General features: G+C 44.9%; 1 protein-coding gene across 1 annotated transcript; it reads right to left on the reverse strand.

Annotated features, from left to right (window-relative positions):
- Nucleotides 1-2,316: 2,316 nt before the first annotated feature.
- Nucleotides 2,317-12,879, reverse strand: LOC139832522 (uncharacterized). The gene is made up of 5 exons (XM_071822297.1): nt 12,743-12,879; nt 6,359-6,554; nt 6,057-6,260; nt 5,795-5,971; nt 2,317-2,340 (listed from the first exon to the last, which is right to left on the reverse strand). Exons 1-5 carry the CDS (start codon nt 12,877-12,879, stop codon nt 2,317-2,319), a joined length of 738 nt encoding a protein of 245 aa, XP_071678398.1.
- Nucleotides 12,880-18,604: the final 5,725 nt, after the last annotated feature.

Here is an 18,604-nt window from a genome sequence, read left to right on the forward strand (position 1 = left end):
ATGTTTTGCAACCATAGAGATTGAAACTTACCGTCATCTGGTTGCTCGTCCACTGGACATAGGCATCTTTCACAAGGTCATGCTCCTTAATCTTCTCGAGATACTCCTCGTAAGCTACTGCATAGGCCTCCTCGAGCTGAGTCTACAATTTCAGAAATAATGCGTCTCATCAACATAGCCATTCAGGAACAAGAGTCAAAACAGAGGATGAAAGTGTGGATGGCTTACATCTACCTCTACCCGAGAACGGCATGTAGTCCGCGAGGAGGTAGCGTAGCTGCCGGAGGGGAGGGTAGCCTTGATCTGCGTGAAGTTCTTCTGAGGCTTGAAACCCCCAGCAAGGCAGGCAGGACGTCCATGCGGCTGGCCGGACCCCGCCAGCATCATCGCCACCTCGTCGACCGGCTCGGTCATAGGGTCCTCCACCTCTAGATGGAGCTTGGCGTACTGATGGCGTGTAACTCACACGTTCGTTGGGAACCCCAAGAGGAAGGTATGATGCGCACAGCAGCAAGTTTTCCCTCAGAAAGAAACCAAGGTTTATCGAACCAGGAGGAGCCAAGAAGCACGTTGAAGGTTGATGGCGGCGGGATGTAGTGCGGCGCAACACCAGGGATTCCGGCGCCAACGTGGAACCTGCACAACACAACCAAAGTACTTTGCCCCAACGAAACAGTGAGGTTGTCAATCTCACCGGCTTGCTGTAACAAAGGATTAACCGTATTGTGTGGAAGATGATTGTTTGCAGAAAACAGTAGAACAGTATTGCAGTAGATTGTATTTCAGTATAGAGAATTGGACCGGGGTCCACAGTTCATTAGAGGTGTCTCTCCCATAAGATAAACAGCATGTTGGGTGAACAAATTACAGTTGGGCAATTGACAAATAAAGAGGGCATGACCATGCACATACATATTATGATGAGTATTGTGAGATTTAATTGGGCATTACGACAAAGTACATAGACCGCTATCCAGCATGCATCTATGCCTAAAAAGTCCACCTTCAGGTTATCATCCGAACCCCCTCCAGTATTAAGTTGCTAACACCAAACTTAGAACAACTCATTAGAGGGTTAGTGGACAATAAAAATTAACATGTTCAGAGGTGACATAATCATTCTTAACACTTCTGGACATTGCATAAAGCTACTGGACATTAATGGATCAAAGAAATTCATCCAACATAGCAAAAGAGGCAATGCGAAATAAAAGGCAGAATCTGTCAAAACAGAACAGTTCGTATTGACGAATTTTATCGAGGCACCAGACTTGCTCAAATGAAAATGCTCAAATTGAATGAAAGTTGCGTACATATCTGAGGATCACTCACGTAAATTGGCATAATTTTCTGAGTTACCTACAGAGAAAACATCCCAGATTCGTGACAGCAAAGAAATCTGTTTCTGCGCAGTAATCCAAATCTAGTATGAACTTTTCTATCAACGACTTTACTTGGCACAACAAAACACTAAACTAAGATAAGGAGAGGTTGCTACAGTAGTAAACAACTTCCAAGACACAAAATAAAAACAAAGTACTGTAGGTAAAAACCATGGGTTGTCTCCCATAAGCGCTTTTTTTTAACGCCTTTCAGCTAGGCGCATAAAGTGTGTATCAAGTATTGTCAGGAGACGAAGTGTCAACATCATAATTTGTTCTAATAATAGAATCAAAAGGTAACTTCATTCTCTTTCTAGGGAAGTGTTCCATACCTTTCTTGAGAGGAAATTGATATTTAATATTACCTTCCTTCATATCAATAGTAGCACCAACAGTTCGAAGAAAAGGTCTTCCCAATATAATGGGACAAGATGCATTGCATTCAATATCCAAGACAACAAAATCAACGGGGACAAGGTTATTGTTAACGGTAATGCAAACATTATCAACTTTCCCCAAAGGTTTCTTTGTAGAATGATCAGCAAGATTAACATCCAAATAACAATTTTTCAGCGGTGGCAAGTCAGGCATATTATAGATTTTCTTAGGCATAACAGAAATACTTGCACCAAGATCACATAAAGCATTACAATCAAAATCTTTAACCCTCATCTTAATGATGGGCTCCCAACCATCCTCTAGCTTTTTAGGAATAGAGGCTTCGCGCTCTAGTTTCTCTTCTCTAGCTTTTATGAGAGCATTTGTAATATGTTGCGTGAAAGCCAAATTTATAGCACTAACATTAGGACTTTTAGCAAGTTTTTGCAAGAACTTTATAACTTCAGAGATGTGACAATCATCAAAATTCAAACCATTATAATCTAAAGCAATGGGATCATCATCCCCAATGTTGGAAAAAATTTCAGCAGTTTTATCACGTAGCTTTCAATAGTTTTAGCTTCGTGCAGTTTCTCGCGCTTTGCATTAGAAGTGGAAACATTGCTAACACCAATTATTTTATTATTAATAGTAGGAGGTGCAGCAACATGTGTAGCATTAGCATTACTAGTGGTGGTAATAGTCCAAACTTTAGCTACATTCTTCTCTTTAGCTAGTTTTTCATTTTCTTCTCTATCCCACCTAGCACGCAATTCAGCCATTAATCTTATATTCTCATTAATTATAACTTGGATGGCATTTGCTGTAGTAACAATTTTATTTTCAATATCCCTATTAGGCATAACTTTCGATTTCAAAAGATCTACATCAGCAGCAAGACTATCGACTTTAGAAGCAAGTATATCAATTTTCCCAAGCTTTTCTTCAACAGATTTGTTAAAAGCAGTTTGTGTACTAATAAATTCTTTAAGCATGGCTTCAAGTCCAGGGGGTGAACTCCTATTATTGTTGTAAGAATTCCCATAAGAATTAGCATAACCGTTACCATTATTATAAGGATATGGCCTGTAGTTATTACTAGAATTGTTCCGATAAGCATTGTTGTTGAAATTATTATTTTTAATGAAATTCGCATCAACATGTTCTTCTTGTGCAACCAATGAAGCTAATGGAACATTATTAGGATCAATATTAGTCCTATCATTCACAAGCATAGACATAATAGCATCAATCTTATCACTCAAGGAAGAGGTTTCTTCGACAGAATTTACCTTCTTACCTTGTGGAGCTCTTTCCGTGTGCCATTCAGAGTAATTGATCATCATATTATCAAGAAGCTTTGTTGCTTCACCTAGAGTGATGGACATAAAGGTACCTCCAGCAGCTGAATCCAATAGGTTCCGCGAAGAAAAATTTAATCCTGCATAGAAGGTTTGGATGATCATCCAAGTAGTCAGTCCATGGGTTGGGCAATTTTTAACCAGAGATTTCATTCTTTCCCATGCTTGTGCAACATGTTCAGTATCTAATTGTTTAAAATTCATTATGCTACTCCTCAAAGATATAATTTTAGCAGGGGGATAATATCTACCAATAAAAGCATCCTTGCATTTAGTCCATGAATCAATACTATTCTTAGGCAGAGATAGCAACCAATCTTTAGCTCTTCCTCTTAATGAGAAAGGGAACAATTTTAGTTTAATAATATCACCATCTACATCTTTATATTTTTGCATTTCACATAGTTCAACAAAATTATTAAGATGGGCAGCAGCATCATCAGAACTAACACCAGAAAATTGCTCTCGCATAACAAGATTTAGTAAAGCAGGTTTAATTTCAAAGAATTCTGCTGTAGTAGCAGGTGGAGCAATAGGTGTGCATAAGAAATCATTATTATTTGTGGTTGTGAAGTCACACAACTTAGTATTTTCAGGGGTAGCCATTTTAGCAACAGTAAATAAAGCAAACTAGATAAAGTAAATGCAAGTAACTAATTTTTTTGTGTTTTTGATATAGCAAACAAGATAGCAAATAAAGTAAAACTAGCAACTAATTTTTTTGTATTTTGATTTAGTGCAGCAAACAAAGTAGTAAATAAAACTAAGCAAGACAAAAACAAAGTAAAGAGATTGGGATGTGGAGACTCCCCTTGCAGCGTGTCTTGATCTCCCCGGCAACGGCGCCAGAAAAAGAGCTTGATGGCGTGTAACTCACACGTTCGTTGGGAACCCCAAGAGGAATGTATGATGCGCACAGCAGCAAGTTTTCCCTCAGAAAGAAACCAAGGTTTATCGAACCAGGAGGAGCCAAGAAGCACGTTGAAGGTTGATGGCGGCGGGATGTAGTGCGGCGCAACACCAGGGATTCCGGCGCCAACGTGGAACCTGCACAACACAACCAAAGTACTTTGCCCCAACGAAACAGTGAGGTTGTCAATCTCACCGGCTTGCTGTAACAAAGGATTAACCGTATTGTGTGGAAGATGATTGTTTGCAGAAAACAGTAGAACAAGATTGCAAGAGATTGTATTTCAAGATAGAGAATTGGACCGGGGTCCACAGTTCACTAGAGGTGTCTCTCCCATAAGATAAACAGCATGTTGGGTGAACAAATTACAGTTGGGCAATTGACAAATAAAGAGGGCATGACCATGCACATACATATTATGATGAGTATTGTGAGATTTAATTGGGCATTACGAAAAAGTACATAGACCGCTATCCAGCATGCATCTATGCCTAAAAAGTCCACCTTCAGGTTATCATCCGAACCCCCTCCAGTATTAAGTTGCTAACAACAGACAATTGCATTAAGTATTGCGCGTAATGTAATCAGTGACTACATCCTTGAACATAGCACCAATGTTTTATCCCTAGTGGCAACAGCACATCCATAACCTTAGAGGTTCTTGTCACCCCTCCAGATTCACGGAGACATGAACCCACTATCGAGCATAAATACTCCCTCTTGGAGTTACTAGCATCAACTTGGCCAGAGCATCTACTAATAACGGAGAGCATGCAAGATCATAAACAACACATAGACATAACTTTGATAATCAACATAACAAGTATTCTCTATTCATCGGATCCCAACAAACGCAACATATAGAATTACAGATAGATGATCTTGATCATGTTAGGCAGCTCACAAGATCCGACAATGAAGCACATTGGGGAGAAGACAACCATCTAGCTACTGCTATGGACCCATAGTCCAGGGGTAGACTACTCACACATCACTCCGGAGGCGACCATGGCGGCGTAGAGTCCTCCGGGAGATGATTCCCCTCTCCGGCAGGGTGCCGGAGGCGATCTCCTGAATCCCCCGAGATGGGATTGGCGGCGGCGGCGTCTCTGGAAGGTTTTCCGTATCGTGGCTCTCGGTACTGGGGGTTTCGCGACGGAGGCTTTAAGTAGGCGGAAGGGTAGGTCAGGAGGCGGCACGAGGGGCCCACACCATAGGGCCGCGCGGCCAGGGGCCAGGCCGCGCCGCCCTAGGGTGTCACCACCTCGTGGCCCCACTTCGTCTCCTCTTCGGTCTTCTGGAAGCTTCGTGGCAAAATAGGACCCTGGGCGTTGATTTCGTCCAATTCCGAGAATATTTCGTTACTAGGATTTCTGAAACCAAAAACAGCAGAAAACAAAGAATCGGCACTTCGGCACCTTGTTAATAGGTTAGTTCCAGAAAATGCACGAATATGACATAAAGTGTGCATAAAACATGTAGATAACATCAATAATGTGGCATGGAACATAAGAAATTATCGATACGTTGGAGACGTATCACGTACTCCTCGCAGTATCTTTTCTTGTTCTCTTTGGCCTTGCCGTAGTACATCTCAGGCGCGGGCCGAGGCTCGTTCGGACGGGGCGTCACCAGCTTCATGTGCGTCCACGCTTCCATCTCACCAAGTTCCCTCCCGAGCTTCTTCCCCTGCATCACAAAACAAATGTTATGCATATCATCGAAAATCAAAAAAATGCAGCTTGTTCCATTTTTATATGTACCAGACGCTCCCGATAGCGATCGGTGCTGCTGCTCCCCGCACTGTGTGTTCCCTGATTCCCACGGTTGGCCTTGTTCCGGTCGCTCACGGCCTTGAAATCAGGGTTTTCGCTGACCCAATTCTTGACCAACTCCATGAAGGCGGCCCTCTTATTATTATCAGCCCAATGTGGTACAACCTGCAAAATCAAAACTCATTTGAAGAACAAACAATATAGTTGCAAGTTAGCCGCAGTACATAGAATGTCATTGACAATTACTTACCGACATGAAGTCCTCTATCGTCATAGCCGGGGCGAGTCCCTGCACAATCTCAGGCTTTGTGTACCTTACGCCCTGCTCAGCATAGAAGTGGCCGATGCACGTGATCCTCTGGTTGTACCACTGCTGCCGTGTCAACTTCCGACACATGTTACGGAGGATCACGTCCGCCCTCTCCTTATGCTCAGTCGCCACCCTATAATTGCGCTGCAATCAAGCATAACAGAAAGTGTGAGAGGCATGAGTTATCACGGTGGGGTTATCAACTACATATGAACGAAACCCAAAGAGTATGCATTACGTACCCAAAACTTCTTGATCACGGCGTCGGCGGCGGAAGTAAAGCCAGGGTAAGGCGCTATCTCAAAGTCTTCCCAAGTGTAGGCTAGCTTGGACTCGCCCCCAAGGACCGGAGTGTACATCCCCGGCCAGTACTTCCTAATAGCAGCTCCAATCAGACTCCCTGGCACGCGGACATTCTTCCCCGTATATGTGAAATTCCTGCACAATTATCAAACATTAGAAAATGCTAAGTGTCATAACGAAAATGAAATCACCTTACTACTTACTCTATCTTTCCTGGGACAAGGAGCCACTTCTCATCCTCCGTAGCAGGTTCCTTACTCTCATCGGGAACCTGCGCTTCCCCACGAATCCGCAACTTCTTCGGAGCCATCTCCGTCGAAGCCTCCTCGTCCCTAGACTCCTCCTCCTCCTCCCTAGTGTCCTCCTCCTCCTCCCTAGTGTCCTCCTCCTCGTCCATAGACTGTGAAGCCACTGAGCCAGAAGCAGAGGGAATGTCAGCTAGAAGGAGTTGTGCATCCCCCCCTCGTCCTCCAGCTCGTCCTCCCCCTCGTCCTCCAGCTCGTGCTCCCCCTCGTCCTCCAGCTCGTCCTCCAGCTCGTCCTCCCCCTCGTCCTCCCCGTCCTCCGTCTGCGTCTTCGTAACGCCGGGTGGGAACAATGGGTCTTCCACTCCGTCTGGAAGCACCGGGCCCTGGCTTCCGCTGATGCATCTGATCAAGCAAGGAGCTCGATGATGCCTTCCGTCCGCTCATATTGGGCAATTACCTGCATAAGAAAAGAGAAAATAATTAATAAGCATGTTGAAAATGAGTAAACACTAAGCATAATGACAAATATAGGTACTAAGCATAATGAAAAATGTAGGTATTAAGCATAATGACAAATGTATGTATTAAGCATAATGATAATGTAGGTACTAAGCATAATGACAAATGTATGTATTAAGCATAATGATAATGTAGGTACTAAGCATAAAAGACCCTCACCATTCATCACCACTCTCATCTCTAGGCATTGGGTTCTCAGCCTCACTATCAAAAATCAGTATCATATGAGTATTCATGGTCGGCATTGGGTCCCGGTTGAGTCTCGACAATGTTGTCTTTGTTCGCATGGCGCTTGGTGAGCATAGCTATGTCCTTCAGGTCCACCACGGTCTCACCATGCATTTGTACATCGTTGTGGAGATCCTGAAGACCTATGTCTATTTGAAGAGCCCCGAACTGCTCTTCCTCTTGATAGAAAATTCCCTCATATGTTACCGGGTCAATGTTGTTGTAATCGTCCTCGGAGGGGATGGGTAGCTTACCATGTGGCGATACCTGGAACACGACTTCCCAGCCCATGAGTTCCTCATTCTGACATGGGTAGGACAAATAATAAACTTGCTTGGTTTGGTGAGCCACAACATAGACGTCGGATCCGCTGTAGGTGGTTGTAGGCCTAACTTCAACTAAACCAATGGAGGGGGTGCTTCTCATTCCACCGTGTGGGTCAAACCAGTGGCATTTGAACACAAAGAGCTTGAGTTCTATGTTTGCGTTGTTGAATGTCAACTCGTATACCTTTTGTAACCTTCCATAGTAATCAAGATCATCGGCTCCGCGGGTGTAGACCCCAGTATTTATTGTTTTTGCATTAGGCCGGTTCTTCTGGTGAAACTCCGTATGGAAGTGATACTCATTTACATCATACTTCTCATGCGTATGGACTCTACGGTTAAAATCCTGGGAAACGCATCTCAACTCATCTGTCATCTCAACGTTGGGATCAGCTCCCTACAAGTTCAGTTCAGATTATTCTGTGCATTAGTTATGTGTAATAAGACAAGTCACGGATTGCAAAGTAAGAGGAACATTTGAGAAATTACTTTTTCATGGAACCAGTTCACGAAGCTTTTATTTAAGGCGGGGCACCCTCTTTCAGAAGAGTGTACCACTGCGTGGAAGTGGGACCATTTCTTCCTGACCACATTTCATCATGGAATTGGCTGAAAGGAGAAAATACGTATTAGACCAAAACCAAGTTACTGGTTGCAAAGTAATTGGTTCATCATTTTACCTCATGAAATCGACCACTTCCTCCATGTTCATAAGCACGTAAAGCATTATGCAATCCTTCTCTTCTGGCGAAATGTTCTCCACTTTTGAGGCACCGGCCTTGCCACCGGGATATTTGAAGAGCAAGAGCTTTGGGTCACGCTTGGGCTCGTCGGAATTGTACCGAGCGACCGGGTTATGCTTAGTGGGCACATCATTGGCATAGTACATTGTCGTGGCGTCTGCCATCTCATGGAGGAGAGTTGCCTCAGCTATGCATGCTTCAATCTTATTTTTGTTTCCACATTTGTACGGAATATATTTGAACTCCCTCTCAATACAAAACTGCCAACGATACTGCACCGGTCCCCCCAAGAGTGCCTCGTTGGCGAGATGCACGATGAGATGTAACATCGGAGTGAAGAAGCCTGGGGGAATATCATCTCTAACTTGCATAGCATGTCCGACACTTGCTCCTGCAGCTTCTCAATCACCTCGGTACATATCTGCTTAGCACAGACCGTGCGGAAAAAATGGCTCACCTCCGCAAGCACTCGCCAGACATGATCGGGGAGATACCCTCGAAGCATCACCGGCATCAGCCGCTCAATCCATATATGATAGTCGTGACTCTTGAGCCCGTATATTTTTCCTGTAGCAAGATTGACTCCCTTACTCATATTCGAACAATAACCATCAGGGAACATCACGTCATATTTGAGCCACGTAAATGCCTCCTTCTTGTCGGCGCTATCAAGACAGTACTTGGCATGCGGCTTTAACCAACCTTTTCGATTGCCCTCAGGAGGCTGCATGTGTAGAGCCACCCTGTCACATATCTCCTCAATATCGACTCTAGCTGAAACATTATCCCTTGACTTGCCTGGTATGTTGCAGCAGGTGTTAAGGAATGCCTCCCCACAATTCTTTTCGGTGTGCATCATATCGATATTATGGGGAAGTTCAAGGTCCTTGTAATACTCGAGCTCTGTTATGCCTGCTATGTGAGTCCAGTTGTGCGTTTTACCATATCCCTCAAATTAGTGGCCGGGTTCCTTACTAGGCTGGAGAGCACGTAGCTCAGCATCAACAGTTGCACCATTGAACTTTGGTATTTCTTTATGTTCAAGCACAACTACGCCTTTCGTGAAGTTTTTCTTGTCAGATCTGAACCGATGCCCTGGACTGAGGAACTTGCGGTGTTTGTCAAAGGCAACATATTTGTGTCCAGCTTTTAGGTGCCTGAATTCTAGTTCATGCCTGCACACTGGGCATGGAAACTTACCAGCTGTACTATGCCCACAGAATAGGGCGTACCCGGGTAGGTCATGCATCGAATAGTGGAACCAAACTTTCATGATGAAGTTTCTCTTTGATGCTCGGTCGTATCTCAATGTACCGTGATGCCACGAGTGGTGCAAATCATCCACAAGTGGTTGCATTAAGACACTCAATTTCTTCCCTGGATATTCAGGCCCTGGAAGGATCATCGACAAGAATATGTTCTTCCTTTGCATTACGACTCCAGGAGGGAGATTGAGCGGAATAACAAACACGGGCCAGCAGCTGTACGCGGCAGTCGACATACCATATGGGTTGAATCCATCGGTTGCTATCGAATTCTAACATTCCGAGCCTCACTTGCCTCATTTGGGTGCTTTTCATCGAAGTGCTTCCATGATTGACCATCAGATGGATGTACCATGGGTACCCGTTTCTTCTCGTCCTGCAATCTTATCCCGGTCTTATGCCATGTCATCTGCTTGGCAGTCTCCTCGAACATGTAAAGCCGCTGGATTCTTTTGATGAATGGGAGATAACGAAGAATCTTTATGGCTACTTTTGTCTGCCTCTTCTGATCATTGCCTACATCTACCTCATGATACCTAGAGTGACCACACTTGGCACAGTACTTGTCATCCGCATAGTCTTTCCAAAACAAAAGGCAAAATTTTGGACAGACATCATATGTTACATAATCCATTTTCAATGCTTTCAAGATTTTCTTCGTTTCGTACATGGTCTTGGGCAAGCAATGACCTTCAGGCAACATGTTACCTACTGTGTTCAGAGTCTTTTCAAAGGATGCTCGAGTACTCTCAAACATGCACTTGTCGGCTAGCAACTGCGTGATGCCATCAAGTTGAGACATTTTTGCACCCGGGTATAGAGGCCTCCTAGCTGAGGCCATCATATCAATGAAGGCCCTCGCGGTTGGCTCAGGTTCCTCCTCTGGAAGTTCCTCCGGTTGTGGCGGTCCCTCTGGTTCAGGCGGTTCCTCCGGTTCAGACTGTTCGTCCCATGGTAACTCTGGCATGTCAGCATCCCGAAGATCATCTAGCAAGTTTAAGATGCCATCGTTCTCATTGCCATCGATCCGCTGCCGCATCACCTCACCTCTATCACGTTCGTGCCGAGAAAAGTCGACCAGCGGGTCGTAGTCACGCATATACCCATTCCACCAAAGGTGTTTAGTCATCTCTAGAATATCCTTAGGATGACGCCTCCTGCAGACATTGCAAGGGCAACGGGGACGAACAATCCCCTTCGAACCACGAGCTAACTCCTTCACTAACAAATCGGTCTTCCATTTCCATTCATCTGTCACTTGAGTCGAACTAACACGGCCACTGTACATCCACTCATTATCAGCCATCCTGCTTTATTGCGTGACAAACAACAAATAGTAGCATGAAATTGAATGCATCATATTTTTATTTTTCTACCGGCGAAAACGCGTGCATCAACCTACATCTCTACTAGGTGGGCTCCTAGCAGCCCCCGGACCCGTAGTTGGGTACGCGTGTGTGGCTCGGCACCTTCTACATGAAGGAGGCTGCTGCCCGCGCATACGACGTTGCGGCTTGGAGGTTTGGCCGGCCGCGCCACGAAATGAACTTCCCGGAGGTCAGGTCTCTGACGGAAGCTCAGAGTCTCTCTACTGAGCCGCTACTTCGCTCACAGGGTGAAGCGCGGCGGTACAGGGCTAGCCAGCAGCGGATTGATACCACCGAGGCGGACGAGCAGTTCATGGCACAGTGGCGCAGAGACCATCCCGGACACGTCGAGGCAACGCGCGCATTCTGGAAGGAGAAGCAGACGTACAGGAGAGAGAGGAGGGCAGGAAAGCGGCAGAGGAAGGCCGAGGTTGAAGCAGAGTACGCCAAAGGAGAGGCGTCGACATGGGGGGAGAATGATGAACGGTGGTCGTGGAACCTCACAACCACCGCTTCAGAGGACACCCCCAGCGAGGATGAAGATTTCGACTTCTCTAATTAATATGTGTGTGTGTCGAGTTCGTGTGTCTAGCGGGTCATGTGTCGACCCGTTAAGTGCTTTGTTCGTGTGTGGGTGTAGTTCTTTAAATGCTTTGGTTTGTGTGTGGGTCTAGTTCTTTAAGTGTTTTGCTTCCTCTGTGTGGGTGTAGTTCTTTAACTGTTTCGGTTCGTGTGTGGGTCTAGTTCTGTAAGCGCTTTGGTATGTGTGTGAGTCTAGTTCTGTAAGCGCTTTGGTATGTGTGTGAGTCTAGTTATTTAAGTATTTTGTATCGTGTGTGGGTCTTAAGTTCTTAAATGTATCACTTTTGTGCATGCCATGTGTACACACACAAGTTTTGGGGCCATTCACCCCCTCCGAGGTTCGATTTCTGGCGAAACCCTAGTTCTGTTGACCGCGCGGTCTACCCCTTTGACTGCATCCCATCGGGGGTCTCCCGGTGGGCATATGCCTCCATTTGAGTTTGGTTAGGTCATAGGTACATGTGGTAACAAGGATCGTCCCATGTGATCTCAAGGTTCTCTCTGGTTCACCTCCGAGCGAGTTCCCCCAATACATCCAGAATCTGCCTAAGGGTAGAACCCCATGTCCGAGAAGCCGGACACACCTGGCGGGTAGCATTGGATATAAAACCATCTCAAATCACTCTCTGATCCTCGATTTCTGAGAAAACCCTAGACCGGGGTCCCGGCGGGGGATCTATACCGCCCTTATACATATATATAGGTTTCCCGCAAAGGGGTTCGCCAAAATAGCAGTGAGAAATAAATAAACAAAAAAATGATTGGGATTAATAATTATATGGGTAATAATTATCTCTTTGATGCAAAAAATGGAAAAACAAAATGTGCATATCAGTCTATGTGCCGACGGCCACCGTTGCGCCGAGGGTCACCGTCGGCACAACATTAGAAAGACCCACCTGTCAGTCTATGTGCCGACGGCCACCGTTGCGCCGAGGGCTACCGTCGGCACAGTGCAGACGGCTCCGTGACAGTTAACGGCTGGGCCCACCGTGTCAGCGCATGTACCGACGGCCGTCACAGTGCCGACGGTGACCTTCGGGCACCAGCTTCGTGTGCCGACGGTCCATTTGGCGCCGACGGTGACCGTCGGTGTCGCGCGCGGTGTGCCGACGGTGACTGTGCGCCGACGGTCAGCTCCGTCGCCGGTCGACGAGCGCTTCTGTGCCGACGGCCCCGACATTTGGCCGTCGGCACATGGCCTGGCCGTCGGCACACGGCGGCTCTCCCGTAGTGTAAGAAGTGTGATGTTAACAAATAAACATTAGCACACACACTTGGTCCTGTACGAGTCTTGATATCATGGGATGAAATCAAAATATTGTATATTTAGATATCATGAAAATTATAAGAACAGTTTTCAACATACGTAAACGGTTATGTAAAAGTGCAAAAATGGCTCAAAGTTCAAACATATTTGACTATATTCACATATATACAGGTCTTTTTGGCTACCAATGTGTATGTTAACTTCGGAGCTTAGTTCTCTTTGGTTGTATATATAAGATGGATGCGTGTTGTCAATTTTCTTGACATCTTTTGTTCATGTATTTATTTCATTTTGTAAAATTGATCTCACATATCCTACTTGAGGGGAGATGCTGCCAAAGTTTTCGAGTGAAAAGGCATCATCTACTTTTTTTGAATGGTGCATCATCTACTTTTGACCATCTAGGAAACACCGGAGTTTAGCAGTTGATGAATATGAAAAATACACTGTGACAGTATATGATTCTTGGGTTGAGTGTCAAGTACAACTGCATACTATTTATTCAAAATGAGTTCATTGTGTATAATTTCAGCCACAAAACAATGTCTTTCTTTTGGAGTGGTCAAACGAAGGGGTGAGATATAACCATAACATATGCCTCATTCAAGATGGAAGGTACGGGTAGAATTCAGATCTCCAAGAATACATCCCTTATCAAATATACAATGATGTTTCAAAATAACGATATTGCTTCTCTTATTTGTAGGAGTTGTTCTATGGTTCAGATTAATATTATAAACTAATCAAGTATAAAAATGTCATCTTTTTTGTTATACAGGTTCAATTATAGGAGACTCAATTAAGGTTATAGAAAGTAAACTAAATGAAATATATAATAACAATATCGAATCAATATTGGTTAATTACATGTCTAGCCGCGCAAGTGCGCGGGTCACCTTGCTAGTTTGTTATTAAAGAAAAAGTAAAAGAAGAAAAAGAAAAGGGGAGGGGCCAGCCGGCCGACCGGCCCAGCCACCGGCCCACCGGTCCGCAACCGGGCGCCAACCGGACCGGCTCCAGTGGCCTTTTGGCCCAAGACCGGCGGCTGGCCCGGTCCGTGGCCGGCCTGCCCGGCGCTGCCCCCGGCCTGGCCGGACGCCTCCCTGGGCCGCCTCCGCCCCGCGCGGCCCACGCGGCCTGCGTAGCCAGCTCGCCCCGCGCGCCTGTGGCTATCTGCCGCCTCCTGCGCGCCTTATCCCATCCGGTCGGTGGCCCGGCTGGGCCGGATGGCTGACCGGCCTCCTCGGCCCAGCATCCGGTCAGCCGGCTAGGCCGCCGGCCTGGGACCGATTTGCTGCCAGTTTTTCTTGTCTTTTTCTCTGTATTTTTCCCCAACGGGTATATTTGCTCCCTAGCTATAAATAGCCCTTTCTTCCACCTTGAGCAAGTTAGTTCTTCCCCATTCTTCACCTCCATTATTTCTCTTGGAAGAACTTGCTCTCCCCTTTGACTCCTCCCATAGTTCTTGCTAATTCTTGAGGGATCTAAGAGACGAGATCTAGATCTACACTTCCACCAATCCATTTCTTCTCTAAGTGAGGGGAACCCTTTGGATCTAGATCTTGGAGTCTTTGGTTGACTTTCCCCATTGTTCTTCCTCTCCAATCTCATCCTAGCATTCGTTGCTTTGGTGGGATTTGAGAGTGAAGGATTTGAACACCTCTAGTGTTCTTGCTTTGCATCATTGCATAGTGTTGAGCTCTCCACCACGATTAGTTCGAGTGAGAGACCGTGAGCTTGTTACTCTTGGAGGGAGACCTCCTAGTTGGCTTGGCGGTTGGTGCTCCCGTGATCTCTTCAAGAAGATTGTGAAGAGGCCCGGGCTTCTCCTTCGTGGAGCTTGTGAAGTGGTTGTGGAGCTTGCCATCTCCGGAGCGGAGGAAAAGCTAACCATAACGAAAGGGCCATTATCCTTCGTGGGTGTGGTTCGGAGAATAGGGTGAGCCTTCGTGGCGCGGGGAATCCTTCGTGGGACCTCCACTCCTCCAAATGTGATGTACCTTCTTGCAAAGGAAGGGAACACGGGAATACATCCTCGTCTCCGCGTGCCTCGGTTATTTCTATATCCGAGATCTCTTTCCATGTGATAGCCATCGTGCTTGAAGTACATATATCTTGCTATCACTTGTGCTACATATATCTTGTGCCTATCTTGCTTAGCTCTAGTTGCTATTGTTACACTTAGTTGAGCTTAGCATATTTAGGGTTCGTGCTTGTAAACTAAACGATAGTTTAATTCCGCATTCTTACAAGACAAATCCGCAAGAGTTTTTAATTGCCTATTCATCCCCCCTCTAGGCGACATCTCGATCTTTCAATTGGTATCAGAGCAAGGTCTCTCCTTGTTTAAGGCTTCACCGCCTTGAGAGTAAAGATGTCGGCTAGTATAGTGCACAATGACACAATTGTCTTTAATGGCACAAATTATCTTTTGTGGCGAAATTGCTTGCTTTGTAATCTTCGGACCTTGTGTCCACATATAGAGCAATTTCTAGATGTCGGTTTTTCTCCTCTGATGGATTCTCAAAATCTATCTTTTGAGGATGAGAAAAACTTACATCTTGAAGCTCAAGTATCTAATGAGCTTTTATTCTCCTTGAGACCCAATTTTCGTAGGTTCTTGATATATATAAAGCGAAAATCGTCTCATGAGATGTGGATCAAGCTTAAGGAAATGTTTGGTGGATCCACTTCTCAATTGGTCGATGGTGACTCCGAGGAGCTCTCTTCCCCTTCACATCATGAAGAGCTCCAAGTTGCTTCCACCTCCGGTCGTGATGAGTTATCATCTTCTTCCACTTCACCAACGTGTAGCAAGACACGAGGTAATGATATGGTGAGTGGTGAGGAAAATTGCAATGTTGATATTGTGCTCAAGAGTGATGATTCTTCATCTCTATCCCATTGCAATGCTTCCTCTTTGGACTTAAACACATCTAGCATTGAAAATAATCTACATGCTTGTGTTGATAGTCCTTGCATATCATGTGTAAATTGCTTACATATATCTCATGTTGATATGCTTACCTTGTCTTGCTCTCATAATCAAAATGCTTCTATTTCCTCTAGTTGTTTGTTGACTAACAATGTAGAGGAAACCGAACACTCTATGGATCAAGACATGTTTTCAAATGAGGATTCAAGAATTTCTTCATCTTCATCCTCCGGTATGCACATGTGCCTTATGGCAAATGGATCAAAGGTATCTCCTACTTTGACTCCTAACACTTCCTCTAATGATGAGAGTGATGATGATGATAATGATGAAGAATATAATACCTTGGTGCATAATATGGCAACGGTATATGCTTCTCTTCATGGTAATAAAGAAGCTCGTGCTAATCTCGAACACTCTATGGATACCTTGAATAAATATAGGGAAACCATAGTGGAGTTGGAGTCCCATGTTGAAAATGGGGAAATGAGATTCACTCTCCTCAAGCATGAGCTAAAAGATGAGAAGCATACTAATTTTATGCTTACACAAAAAATTGAATCCTATGAGCTTGAAAATGAAAAATCTATTGATGATGCTTGTGCTACTAACTCTAATTCTTGTGATGCATCTACCTTAGAGGAGAATGTTGAGCTAAGGCTCAACTTGAGTTGTGATGACCCACAAGTATAGGGGATCGCAGCAGTCTTGGCGGGTAGTAAAACCCAATTTATTGATTCGACACAAGGGGAGACAAAGAATACTTGAAAGCCTTAACAGCGGAGTTGTCAATTCAGCTGCACCTGGAAACAGACTTGCTCGCAAGAGTTTATCAGTAGTAACAGTTTTATAGCAGTAGCAGTAATGAAATAACAGCAGCAGAGTAACAAAGACAGCAGTAGTGATTATAGTAAATAGCAGGATTAAAATACTGTAGGCACGGGGACGGATAACGGGCGTTGCATGGATGAGAGAAACTCATGTAACAATCAAAGCAGGGCATTTGCAGATAATAATAAAACGGTGTCCAAGTACAAAGCAATCAATAAGCATGTGTTCCATATATAGTCGTACGTGCTCGCAATGAGAAACTTGCACAACATCTTTTGTCCTACCAGCCGGTGGCAGCCGGGCCTCAAGGGAATCTACTGGATATTAAGGTACTCCTTTTAATAGAGTACCGGAGCAAAGCATTAACACTTCGTGAACACATGAGATCCTCACATCACCGCCATCCCCTCCGGTTGTCCCGATTTCTGTCACTTCGGGGCCTTTGGTTCCGGACAGCGACATGTGTATACAACTTGCAGGTAAGATCATAAAACAATGCATATCATGATGAAACAATAACATGTTCAGATCTGAGATCATGGCACTCGGGCCCTAGTGACAAGCATTAAGCATAACAAGTTGCAACAATATCATCAAAGTACCAATTACGGACACTAGGCACTATGCCCTAACAATCTTATGCTATTACATGACCAATCTCATCCAATCCCTACCATCCCCTTCAGCCTACAGCGGGGGAATTACTCACAAATGGATGGGGGAAACATGGATGGTCGATGGAGAAGCGTCGGTGGTGATGATGGCGATGATCTCCTCCAATTCCCCGTCCCGGCGGAGTGCCAGAACAGCGACTTCTAGCACCCGAGACGGAGTTTCGCGATGTGGCGGCGTACTGGAGGGTTTCTGGCGACTTCGACTTCTTGGTCGCGATTTTTAGATCGAACCCCTTAAGTAGTCCAGAGGAGGGCGTCGGAGGCCAGCCGAGGGGGCCACACACTAGGGCGGCGCGCCCCCCACCTAGGCCGCGCCGGCCTGGTGTGTGTGGGGCCCTCGAGCCTCCACCTGGCTTGCCCTTCTGGCTCCCTGAGTATTCTTGTAAAATAGGCCCATTGATATAAATTCCGAGGATTTTCCCGAAAATTGAATTTCTGCACAAAAACAAGACACCAGAGCAATTCTGCTGAAAACAGCGTTAGTCCACGTTAGTTGTATCCAAAACACACAAATTAGAGGCAAAACAACAGCAAAAGTGTTCGGGAAAGTAGATACGTTTTGGACGTATCAACTCCCCCCAAGCTTAGCTTATTGCTTGTCCTCAAGCAATTCAGTTAACAACTGAGTGCGATAAAAGAACTTTCACGAACACATTTGCTCATATGATGTAAATATTCTCATGATATGGCTAATACTTAGGCAGTTCATAATAAGGTGCATGCAAATAAGATCATCTAATAGCTATGTCAATCATGGAAAGGTACCAACAATTAATAATAAGCATCATGAATCATGTCTATAAGCAGGATTGCAATGTTCATAAAAGAGTATGATAAAGTGGTATATCGCTTGCCCATATTTGATCAGCAAAACATAAATGCCCAGGCACCTCTGAAGTTCATAGAAAGACTAGAAATAGTGATTGTCAAAGATAAAAGCATCAAAGTTATACCGCAATCAATCATATTTTGGGACAAGCATATTATACTAAGAATGACAGTTGTGCTCTCAAGATAGTGCTCAAAGAAAGGATGGAGACACAACATAAAAGTAAAAGATTGACCCTTCGCAGAGGGAAGCATGGATTAACATGCGCTAGAGCTTTTCATTTTTTAAACAGGAGTAAAATTATTTTGAGAGGTGTTTGTTGTTGTCAACGAATGGTAATGGGTACACCAACTACCTCGCCAACCGGAC

The sequence above is a fragment of the Lolium perenne genome, chromosome 6 (assembly GCF_019359855.2).
Source record: "Lolium perenne isolate Kyuss_39 chromosome 6, Kyuss_2.0, whole genome shotgun sequence".
NCBI classification, from domain to species: domain Eukaryota; kingdom Viridiplantae; phylum Streptophyta; class Magnoliopsida; order Poales; family Poaceae; genus Lolium; species Lolium perenne.